Here is a 12,500-nt window from a genome sequence, read left to right as displayed (position 1 = left end):
TTCAGTGTGTAATGTTGCAGTTTAATCATGAAGAAGCTCCAGTTCTTCTCTATATCAGTGTCAGTGTTCCTGAACTCCTGAAACGCCTCCATTGTAGTCTTGAGTTTCTTCCGGGAACAAACACGTCACAATATTCCTCATTATAATAATTAATACGCAGAATAAAGGGGCGGGGCCTGGTTGAGTTAGTTAGTAGTGTGTTGAAACTGGCGGTTATGGAAAGGGGCGGGACATTTCCCAAACACACTCGAAGCACTCGACCAATCAGAGCACAGTGTGCTTTTCAGAAGGAGGGGCTTCATAGAGACAGGAACTAAACTATTAGATGTTTAAATAGTGACTCTGAACTGCTGAACTCAAACATAACCTGGATCTCACATTTAAAGTCACCATGAAATCAACATTGACAATTCCTATATTTTTTTTGTCTTTATTCTAAATAATTAATCAGTGCACATCATTATTGTGTTAATAGTCTTGAATCAGAATAAGTTCCTCTTGCAGCATCTCTGATGATGTGGGCGGGGCAACCTGTCACTCACAAGAGATCAGCCAATAGCAAACCACAACCATCCAATCAATTCCCCACAGACACAATCAAGCCCCGCCCACATTTGTTCTTGTTCCTGAAGCGTTTCACTCAGATATACGACACAATAGAGAAGAAAAAAAACTTTCTCTCACACCTATTAGATTTCCACCCATGTATTTCAACGATATCAGCTCCGACTGTGTTCCAAAATTGAGTAATAGTGTTACGGCACACTGCACAGTATGTAGTATGCAATAGTATAAAAAGCAGTATGCAACAATATTTAATTTTTTAAGCAAGTTTTTAGTAAAATTGCCTGAACTTTTGCAAGTCTAATAAAAAAATAAGTCAAGAGAGATGTTAAAAATCTTTGAGTTCATTTGTGTGAAGTTGAGCATGTACACAATCTCACACAGTGAGCGAGTGTAGACTGTAGTACAGAGATGAGTATGCATACTGTGCACTGTAAGAAGAGGAGTGTTATTCACATCTCTACTCCCATTTCAACAGAATTTCAGTTCCTTTCAAGCATCATCTTATAGTCTTTTAGGTAAAGCATTCATTATGCATGTTTTAAAAATCGTAATGCATGCTTCATTTGAAGCGTCTGATGATGTGAAACTGTACGTCCTCCACCTGTTCATGTTCAGCTGGTTTCGTGTTGATGTCTGATTCGCTCACGTGTTCGGGTTCAGCTCTCCCTGTCCTGACGCCCAGTCCTCAAGCTCCGCCTCTCCGCTGGTAATAATGGGCGTGTCCACCAATAGGCCACGCCTCTTCCCAAACACACGCTCCTGCAGCTCGATGATGTCATGACGGATATCTGCCATCATCAATAACAGGAAGTCGAAGGACCCTGGAGGCCCCTGAAGAGCACAGAGAGAGTCAGTGTCCTTATTTTATTAATAATATTTCATAGTTTTTGTCCAACAGCAGCAGCAGAATTATTAGTGTTGAAGTATCAGGTCTGATTCTTTACTTCTGTGTGAATGAAAGTCACTGTGCAGGGTTATTACAGTTAACTACAACTAACATTAATATCATAAAAATAAACATTTTGGCTACTTGAAAAAAAAAAAAAAAATGTTTTAGTTAGCTTCCAAGGAAACATTTTTGTGCTAAAATAAATTAAAATAAAATAAATTAAAATAAATAAATACATATATATTTATATACTTATATTTATTTATTTATTTATTTATATTTATAAATTATTTATTTATACATTTTTTAAAAATGTATAAATTATTTATTTATTTATTTATATATAATATTTATATATAAAAATATTTTTACATATTTTTTATATGTAAAAAAATACAAAACTACAAAAACTTTAACAAAAATTAAAATGAAAACAGAAAATATAAAAATAAAAACCAATTCAAACTATGAATAAAAACTAAACTGAAATAAAATAACATTAAACAAACATGTACATTTAGTTTAACGATACACTAAAATAAACATAAAAAAAATTGTTTCATAAAACTGAAATAAAATACAATTTATAAATGTAATAAAAATGTATTATAGTAATATAAAACAACATATATAAATTACTAAAACTCACAAAAAGTAAAATAAAAACAAAAAATATAAAAATAAAAACTTATTCAAACTATTAATAGAACTTTACTAAAATAATGCTCACGTCATCAATGCTGACTAATCTAATAAATTAATAATAAACTTATTCTTATCATCTATAATATAATGGCTATTCTTTTTAAAATAATAATAATGATAATAATAATAATATATCATAAAATCATATATAAACAAATTATATTTAATCTTTTCAAATGTAAATCTTAAAAAGTATAAAGTTCACAACAAAAGACCAAAAAACAAACAAAGAAAAAAACACAGAAGGACCACAAATGTTAGATGAGTTTAGTTCAGGGCTTCAGGCTCAGCTGATTACATAAGTTCAATATTTCGGTTTAGAACAAACCCTGACTGAGAACAATCAACAATATAATATTTGAATATATATTTAACATAATAAATGATATTCCAGTGTCGTGTGAAGAACGTACCGGAGATCCTCTCGGTCCAGGAGAGCCTCTGTCACCCTGCAGAGAAACATTCATACATCACGATTCATCTAAAGCACAGCACTTATTTGATGTAATAAAATCATAATTATCGTTAAAATGCCATCATATGGTGTTCATTTGTTCACATAAAGCGAGACACGTGCCTTCTGTCCGTCTTTCCCAGGCGCTCCTGGAGATCCCTATACAAACACAGGAGAAGATTCAGAAACTCTCACAAAAAGCAAATAAAGAGGGCATGAACTTTAACCCTGTAAAGCCTGACATATGAAGTAACAGTCAGAAATGTGTTTGTATATTGAATCTTTAGACAACACAATGCATGCATCAGGCTTTTAATACTCGTATAGTGAGAATATTGAGGACTGTATCAAATAGGATAAGTCCAAGCCCCCTCTGATGAACACTCAATAAATCAAAAATATTTAAAAAAAAGATTTTCTGGGGACTTTTGTCGCACTTGAACCACAAATACAAAAAAAATATTGAATAGATTCGAGGAGTTTTGTGGGTGAAATTTAAAAAAGTAACAAATACTTCCCTCTCGGGTCAATCTGACCCCAAACTCATTTTTTAAAAATCTGAAAAATTGAGTGTTCATCAGAGGAGTCCAAGACTCTACGACTTTTGTTGCACTTGAACCACGAATATTAAAAAAAATATATAAAAAAAATTAAATAAATAACAAATCCTCCTCTCTCGGGTCAATCTGCCCCCCTTAGGAATGAATGGATGCGAGGAATGCTTCAGTTCACATAGAAAAACCTAAAAATGCTCAAAACTCTAATTAAAAATGCTAAAACTTTACCAAAAAATTTTTTTTTATAATGTCTACATGTGTATTTGAACGCATACTAAATAACTGGCTTTAGGACCCAGAGGAACAGCTCATTTGCTCCATATAGAGATATAAGGACATCTAGAGTCATGAAATATCATGTTTTATTATTATTTTTCCACAAGAGGTCGACAAAGACACACAATGTAAGATATTTAGAGCTGAATTAAAAGGGTTATGCATGAAATTTTTAGTTATTTTGTTAGGAATGTGCTTAAATTACTATTAATTTATTATTTATTGATCAAATCTAGTCATTTAAAGGTAAATAAATAAAAAAATCCCATAAAAAATGATCAAAATTAAATAAAATAAGCTTTCTGGACAAAAATAAAGTGATTTTGACCGGCGAGGGAAAGAAGTGTTAAAAGTGTGAGGGAAGGATGAGGGTTTAGAAGCATTTGGTGTTTGTAGTGAAACTGATCTGAGATCTGAGAGAGCCAGATTCACCGTCGGCCCCCGCCGGCCCGTCTGCACGTGCTCCACATGTCCTGCGGGCCCCACCGGACCCATGTCTCCTCTGGGCCCCTGGGGTCCCGGCGGCCCTCGGACCCCCTCCTCCCCCCGATCACCTGAAACAGGAGCAGTGTGAGCTCACACACTTCAGAATACCCGGAGTCAGTGTTTTGAGTAATTCATGTAGAAGCATTTATTAATCTTAGCTATTGTTCAGTTCTACACTTACTAATACATTTTAAAAATTAAAAGTTGCATCTGTTAACATTTGCTAATGAACTGAATGAGTTGTTAGTTAGTAATCTTATTGCAGTGTTTCCTCAATGATTACATATTTTTTGTTGCTGATACAAAGTGTAGAAATTGAAAAAAAAATTTAAAATGATTTTCCAAATTTAAATGTAGTTATTTTCAGTGCCTCTGAATTAGCAACTATTAGCAACTCCAGCGAAGTTTGATTCAATCCAGTGAATCAGTTTGTGTGAGAGTGTGTGTGTGCGTGTGTGGGTGCGTGCGTGTGTGGGTGCGTGCGTGTGTGAGAGTGTGTGTTTGGGTGTGTGGGTGAGAGTGTGTGTTTGGGTGTGTGGGTGAGAGTGTGTGTTTGGATGTGTGGGTGAGAGTGTGTGTGAGAGTGTGTGTTTGGGTGTGTGGGTGAGAGTGTGTGTTTGGGTGTGTGGGTGAGAGTGTGTGTGAGAGTGTGTGTTTGGGTGTGTGTGTGAGAGTGTGTGTGTGCGTGTGTGGGTGTGTGCGTGTGTGGGTGCGTGCGTGTGTGAGAGTGTGTGTTTGGGTGTGTGGGTGAGAGTGTGTGTTTGGGTGTGTGGGTGAGAGTGTGTGTTTGGATGTGTGGGTGAGAGTGTGTGTGAGAGTGTGTGTTTGGGTGTGTGGGTGAGAGTGTGTGTTTGGGTGTGTGGGTGAGAGTGTGTGTGAGAGTGTGTGTTTGGGTGTGTGTGTGAGAGTGTGTGTTTGGGTGTGTGGGTGAGAGTGTGTGTTTGGATGTGTGTGTGAGAGTGTGTGTGTGTGGGTGTGTGTGTGTGTGTATGAGAGTGTGCGTGCGTGCGTGCGTGCGTGCGTGCGTACCTGGCAGGCCAGGGGGTCCCGGAGGTCCTGCTGGTCCAGTGACGGTGTGAATATCAGGATATTTCCCAGTTCTCTCCTGAGCCGGTTTGTGGCTGTTGTGTTCAGGACTGGGAGACGAGCCCTATGCAGAGGAGACGTGTTTCACGAGTTGAGTTGTGTGTTACCTGTGCAGGTGTGTGTGTGTGTGTGTGTGTGTGTTTCCTGTGCAGGTGTGTGTGTGTGTGTGTGTGTGTGTGTATGACCTGTGCAGGTGTGTGTGTGTGTGTGTGTGTGCGTGTTACCTGTGCAGGTGTGTGTGTGTGTGTGTGTGTGTGTGTGTGTGTGTGTGTTACCTGTGCAGGTGTGTGTGTGTGTGTGTGTGTGTGTGTGTGTGTGTGTTACCTGTGCAGGTGTGTGTGTGTGTGTGTGTGTGTGTGTGTGTTACCTGTGCAGGTGTGTGTGTGTGTGTGTGTGTGTGTGTGTTACCTGTGCAGGTGTGTGTGTGTGTGTGTGTGTGTGTGTGTGTGTGTGTGTGTGTGTGTGTGTGTGTGTGTGTGTGTGTGTGTGTGTGTGTGCTACCTGTGCAGGTGTGTGTGTGTGTGTGTGTGTGTGTGTGTGTGTGTTACCTGTGCAGGTGTGTGTGTGTGTGTGTGTGTGTGTGTGTGTGTGTGTGTGTGTGTTTGTGTGTGTATGTGTTTGTGTGTGTGTGTTACCTGTGCAGGTGTGTGTCCCAGCAGGAGTGTGATCTCCTGTAAACTGCTCCTCATGCTCATGAAGTCTCGACAGCTGAGAGAACATGATCCAGAGCTCATCTGAGTCTCAGACTTTACGGAGGAGTTCACTGACACACACACAGAGAGACACACACATTCACACACACTTTCCACACATGCTGACTGCACATATTAATATCAGGAGAAATAAAAGAAAAAAACTTGCTCACCAAGGTTGCATTTATTTGAGACACACACTCACTCACTCACTCACTCACTCACTCACTCACTCACTCACTCACTCACTCACTCACTCACTCACTCACTCACTCACTCACTCACACACACACACACACACACACACACACACACTCACTCACTCACTCACTCACACACACACACACACACACACACACACTCACTCACTCACTCACTCACTCACTCACTCACTCACACACACACACACTCACTCACACACTCACTCACACACTCTCACACACACACACACACACACACTCACTCACTCACTCACTCACTCACTCACACACTCACTCACACACTCACTCACTCACTCACACACTCACTCACTCACACACTCACTCACACACTCACTCACACACTCACACTCACACTCACACACACACACTCACACACACACACACTCACACACACTCACACTCACACTCACACTCACACTCACACTCACACTCACACACTCACACTCACACTCACTCACTCACTCGCTCACTCGCTCACTCACTCGCTCACTCGCTCACTCACTCACACACACACACTTACGGTCACAGGAGCGCTGGTCTGCTGTCAGTGTGTATCCAGCATTACAGCTGCAACGGAAGCTTCCAGGAGTGTTTTCACACACGTGTTCACACACACTGCTGTTTGACTCCTCACACTCATCCACATCTGGACCACAGCGAGCGAGCGAGAGAGAGAGAGAGAGAGAGAGAGATGGATGAGTGTGTGTGTTTGAACACAGCATGCTGTAACATGTGGCTACTGACCGATACAGTATGGATGCAGGTGTTGGCGATGTCTCTCTCGGTGGAAGCGGTAACCATGGTAACACGTGCACAACACTCGACCGAAGTCATCAGTGCACTGTTGCTCACAGGGAGAGCCGGCACACACATCCAGACCTGCACACACACACACACACACACACACACACACACACACACACACATCAACACACACCATCAGCACACACATCCAGACCTGCACACACACACACACACACACACACATGTCTGGTTCACTATCTTTGTGGGGACTCTCCATAGACTTAATGGTTTTTATACAGTACAAACTGTATATTCTGTCCCCTTACACTAACCCTACCCATCACACACACACACTAACCCTACCCCTAAACCTGCCCATCACACACACACACACTGACCCTACCCCTAAACCTGCCCATCACACACACACACTAACCCTACCCCTAAACCTGCCCATCACACACACACACACACACACACACACTAACCCTACCCCTAAACCTGCCCATCACACACAAACACACTAACCCTACCCCTAAACCTGCCCATCACACACACACACACTAACCCTACCCCTAAACCTGCCCATCACACACACACACACTAACCCTACCCATCACACACACACACTAACCCTACCCCTAAACCTGCCCATCACACACACACTAACCCTACCCCTAAACCTGCCCATCACACACACACACACACTAACCCTACCCCTAAACCTGCCCATCACACACACACACTAACCCTACCCCTAAACCTGCCCATCACACACACACTAACCCTACCCCTAAACCTGCCCATCACACACACACACACACACACACACACACTAACCCTACCCCTAAACCTACCCATCACAGAAAACTTTCTGCATTTTTACATTTTCAAAAAAATATAATTTAGTATGTTTATTAACCCATTCCCCTCATGGGGACCGCTGGCTGGCTGGTCCCCACAATGGAGGTGATCTCAGGTTTTACTATCCTTGTGGGGACATTTGGTTCCCACAATGTAATATAAATCAAACGCACACACACACACACGTCAACACACACCATCAGCACACACATCCAGACCTGCACACACACACACACGTCAACACACACCATCAGCACACACACCATCAGCACACACATCCAGACCTGCACACACACACACCGTCAGCACACACACCATCAGCACACACATCCAGACCTGCACACACACACCATCAGCACACACACACTTCATCAGGCTTTAACTAGAATTATTGTGACCCCATGAAATCACAGTTTGAGTTTGAGCTCCTCTGTATGTTAGACGGTGGACACTCACATCCAGCACACACACACACACACACACACGAGTCATTTACACGTATTAAATGTCTCTAAAGAAAACAGAGCAAAATATTCATGATCTTGTTCTCAGATATAGCAGAATGTTCCTAATTCAATAGGAAATTAATGTTAAAAAGTATAAAAATAAATAAATAAATACAAATAAAATAAATAACTAGACAGATAAAATAAACAATGTAAAAAATTTAAGAAATAAAATTAATAAATGTAAATATACAAAAATAAAAATAAATGTAACTAAACAAACCAATACAAATAATCTAATAAATAAATACAAATAAACATGATAAAATAAATAAATGTAAATATATAAAAAATAAAAAATGTAAAGAAATAAACTATTAAAATAACAAACAAACAATGAATGAATGATCATTTATGGGTGGCTAGTCTGGTAATATGTGTTTCATCATTTTTTTTTAAATCCATATTTCAGACATGCATAATGACTGATTGTTTTACAATCAAATAGATTAGCTGAAGATTTCACCTACTTTCTGGCACACACTGACCCATCACAAACCTGAAGCCTTCACAGCACTTCCTCCTGCAGAACACACACAAGAGCTGCGCTTACTGCTCACGCTCAGAAAACACAGAACATCAACAGCATACTCGCATGCATACTCGCATTTATACTCGCATTCATACTCGCATGCATACTCGCATTCATACTTCCATGCATACTCGCATTTATACTCGCATTCATACTCGCATGCATACTTCCATGCATACTCGCATTTATACTCGCATTCATACTCGCATGCATACTCGCATTTATACTTGCATGCATACTCGCATTTATACTTCCATGCATATTCGCATTCATACTTCCATGCATATTCGCATTCATACTTCCATGCATACTCACATTTATACTTGCATTCATACTTGCATTTATACTTACTTGCATACATGCATACATACTTGCATTTATACTTACTTGCATACATGCATACATACTTACATTCATACTTGCATACATTCTTGCATTCATACTTGCATTTATACATACATGCATACATACTTGCATTCATACTTGCATTCATACTTGCATTCATACTTGCATTCATGCATTTTTTCATACATACTTGCATACTGTACATACTTGCATTCTTACATACATAGTTGCATACATGCATTCATACTTGCATACATACTTGCATTCATACTTGCATTATTGCATACATAGTTGCATTCTTGCATACATACTTGCAATCATACAAAATGTACTAAAGTTTTTCTTTGATAAAAACATCTGGCCTCACTATGTTTCATGGGTATCAAGCAAATGGTAAAGAGACTTAGAGGACTGAAAATCATCACAGTCCATTAAAATACAATTCAAAAGAAGGCACTCTGACACTGATTGTGTGTGTGTGTATGTGTGTGTGTGTGTGTGTGTGTGTGTGTGTGTGTGTGTGTGTTTATTTTCTCAACACTCATCCTGCAGTCAGACCCAAGAGACGGTCTTTCCTCTCTTCATAACTCTATCCATCATGTACTCTCTCTCTCCTGTCATTATTTCTGTTTTTTCCACACTTCATCTGTCTGTACACGGCTTTATTTCTACAGTTGATATTCACATACAGCACAAGAATCACAACATCCTCATCAGAATCATTTACCGCTTCAGGACAAAACAAACGACAAAAAGCACATGACGAGGTGTGTGGTGAACATGTCAGATCTATTCCTGTGACCCTTGACCTCCTGACCTCTGCAGCTCCTTTAGGAATCTGACCTCTCTCAACACACATCTCTCTATGTGTGTGAACCAAGCGGCAACCTCCCTGTCTCTCTCTTGAAACCAACACGGAAGTGAATTAAACGGCAATTCATCCACTGGCCGCTTGAGGCTGGCTGCAGAAGTGAGTCAAATCTGCATCTCCCCCATGTTGAAATGCCCAACTTTACAGCAGAAAAACACACGTTTACAGCCTGGAGCAAAAAGTGGCTTTGGTCTATACAGCTAATGTTGCCCTTCATGACGACTGTGAGGGGGGTGAATTTTTTTATAACTCATCCCTTTAAATTATATTAAGCCTTACAATTCTGCATAATTAAGGGTGTGTCCACTTTTGAGTGACAGGTGGATTCCCGCTGCTGTGGTCATTAGTCTTCATTAGCCGTTTGTCTGCTGTCTGTTAGCCATCACGTCACCTCAGCTCATTGTCTGACTGTAAAAATAAATAAATTCGGGAGCCAAGATGGCGACGGTCGGCCACGCCCACTTTAGGCTTCAGAAACGGTCTTCAGAAACCTGCGGGTGACGTCACGGACACTACGCCCATATGTTTTTACAGTCTGTGTGTGTGAACGCACTCACAGATTCCGGAAAATCACTGGCAGCGTGAATGAACCAAAATCAAACGACACATTATCCATGTATTTTCCGGAATCTGTGTGTGAAAGGGGCTTAACTGAGTGACATCATAGACTTCTATTGTTGTTTAAATAGCTGATTATAATGACTACAGAATAACCAAAACCCTAAAGGAAAAAACTAATAACTAATATTATTCACTTAATATTTATAAATAAAATCATTTTACTTTTGAGGACGTTGTGTCAGATTTAGCTCACTTCTGCACACACACACACACACACACACACACACACACACACACACACACACACACACACACACACTCACTCACTCTCTCTCTCTCTCTCTCTCTCTCTCACACTCACACATACACACACAAACACACACACACACTCTCTCTTTCACACACACACACACACACACACACACACACACACACTCATATCTGGTCTCCATTTGCACAGAATAACACACACGGCTCGATCAGAATTGATCACTGCATGAGGAATTAAATTCAGTATCAATATTTACCATATTATCAGCATGCAGTTCATCATAAGAACTGAGAGCGTCTCCGTCAGACATAACGCACAGTTGCTATTTCTACTTCAGACAGTCTGTGTGTGTGTGTGTGTGTGTGTGTGTGTGTGTGTGTGTGTGTGTGTGTGTGTGTGTGTGTGTGTGTGTGTGTGTGTGTGTGTGTGTGTGTGTGTTCAGCACAGACAGAAGCAGTAAATGATCACGGTGAGAGTGTGTCTCTGCTTGTTCTTCACTCGCACCTCTAGAGCCTGAACACCAGAAGTTTCCCACAAAGCACTGCAACACGGCAGCTGTGATCACAAGGAGGATTTACCATCGGATCTCCTGCCAGGAGCACACACACACACACACACACACACACACACACACACACACACACACACACAAAGCTTTGGCTCTTTCCTCACGCCTGTGTTTAAACATGGTGTCGATGAGAAACAGTCTCTCTCTCTCTCAGGAGAAACTTCTGAGCGGAGAAAACCTCCAGTTGTCTCCATTAATCTCACTGAAGCTCACGAGAAACAATCGAGGCGAGAAGCAAGAACCGGCCAATATCACCATAAATGTTTCTTGAGCATCAGATCATCATATTAGAGTGATTTCTGAAGGATCATGTGACACTGAAGACTGGAGTAATGATGCTGAAAATTCAGCTTTGATCACAGGAATAAATTACACTTTACTGTATATTCACATGGAAAACAGCTGATCTACATTACAATAATATTTCAAAAATTTTACAGTTTTTTACTGTAATTTTGATCAAATAAATGCAGGTGAGCCGAAGAGACTCTTTCCAAAAATATACAAAAATCGTAATTTCTTCAAACTTTTGACCTGATTTAAAAAATGTTTGTGTTGTTTCAAAAACCACACATGATCTGAGGAATCACTCATCTCTGGTGTGAATTACTACGGTGAAAAACACTGCGGTCTCCAGACAGGGTCGTAACACCAAACACATGGAGGTTCTGTTTCTGTCTTGGGTTCTTTTCCACTTCTGAATAACCTCAGAAATAACACCTACAGTCTGTCTGTCCAGCCGCTGGTCTGGCAGTTCCTCTGCAAACTTTTGGACCAGCAATGAGACACAAACCACAATATTTCAGCATTTTGTCAGTGAACAATCGCAGGGTTGTGAAAGAGTTTTGACTCTCGTACAGAGAGAACAATGTTACTCTGAAACCGTCACGAAAGTCTCAAACTCATAACAGGTCATGAATATTACAAATGTTCTATACCTGCGGCAAACCCTGTAAATGCAGTAAACCAGGCTGCAAAGTTCATCAATTATGAAACAAATTCAATTCAACAATAAACAGAAGTAACAGGTCTTCAACTTCGACAGGTTCACACTGCCATTGGTCAGCCAGACAGATAGCCCCGCCCCAAACTCACGTGATTGGCTGAGTCAGAATCAGATCAATGTTTAAAAAGCAGCAAACTACCAATGACTGACTTACAGTGAATCTGAGAACTGACAGTGTTTGTAACATCCAACACCCAACATCTGAATCCTGAGCCACATGTATGATGATGTATGAGGCGTGTATGATGATGTATGATGCTGTATGAGGCGTGTATGATGATGTATGAGGCGTGTATGAT

General features: G+C 40.4%; 2 protein-coding genes across 3 annotated transcripts in view; both read right to left on the bottom strand.

Moving 5' to 3' along the window:
- Nucleotides 1–100, bottom strand: part of nnt2 (nicotinamide nucleotide transhydrogenase 2) — a 32,190-nt gene extending 32,090 nt beyond the window's left edge. Inside the window, exon 1 of the mRNA XM_084409449.1 lies at nucleotides 1–100. This exon is cut by the window's left edge and continues 367 nt beyond it. The gene's annotated coding sequence lies outside the window, so the exon portion shown is untranslated.
- Nucleotides 101–691: 591 nt separating this feature from the next.
- Nucleotides 692–12,500, bottom strand: part of LOC311290752 (uncharacterized protein) — a 13,450-nt gene continuing 1,641 nt past the window's right edge. For both annotated transcript variants that reach the window (XM_084409452.1, XM_084409451.1), the window contains 9 exons: nucleotides 8,518–8,570; nucleotides 6,678–6,812; nucleotides 6,454–6,579; nucleotides 5,656–5,783; nucleotides 4,964–5,084; nucleotides 3,881–4,002; nucleotides 2,739–2,774; nucleotides 2,575–2,610; nucleotides 692–1,398 (listed from right to left, as the gene is read on the bottom strand). In XM_084409452.1, the coding sequence (XP_084265578.1) occupies nucleotides 1,210–1,398; nucleotides 2,575–2,610; nucleotides 2,739–2,774; nucleotides 3,881–4,002; nucleotides 4,964–5,084; nucleotides 5,656–5,783; nucleotides 6,454–6,579; nucleotides 6,678–6,812; nucleotides 8,518–8,570 (946 nt within the window). In that variant the 3' untranslated portion in view covers nucleotides 692–1,209. The remainder of the gene's footprint in view (nucleotides 1,399–2,574; nucleotides 2,611–2,738; nucleotides 2,775–3,880; nucleotides 4,003–4,963; nucleotides 5,085–5,655; nucleotides 5,784–6,453; nucleotides 6,580–6,677; nucleotides 6,813–8,517; nucleotides 8,571–12,500) is intronic.

This window comes from Rutilus rutilus, assembly GCF_951802725.1.
Source record: "Rutilus rutilus genome assembly, chromosome: 5".
Lineage (NCBI taxonomy): Eukaryota > Metazoa > Chordata > Actinopteri > Cypriniformes > Leuciscidae > Rutilus > Rutilus rutilus.
This window is presented reverse-complemented; position numbering and strand designations above follow the sequence as displayed.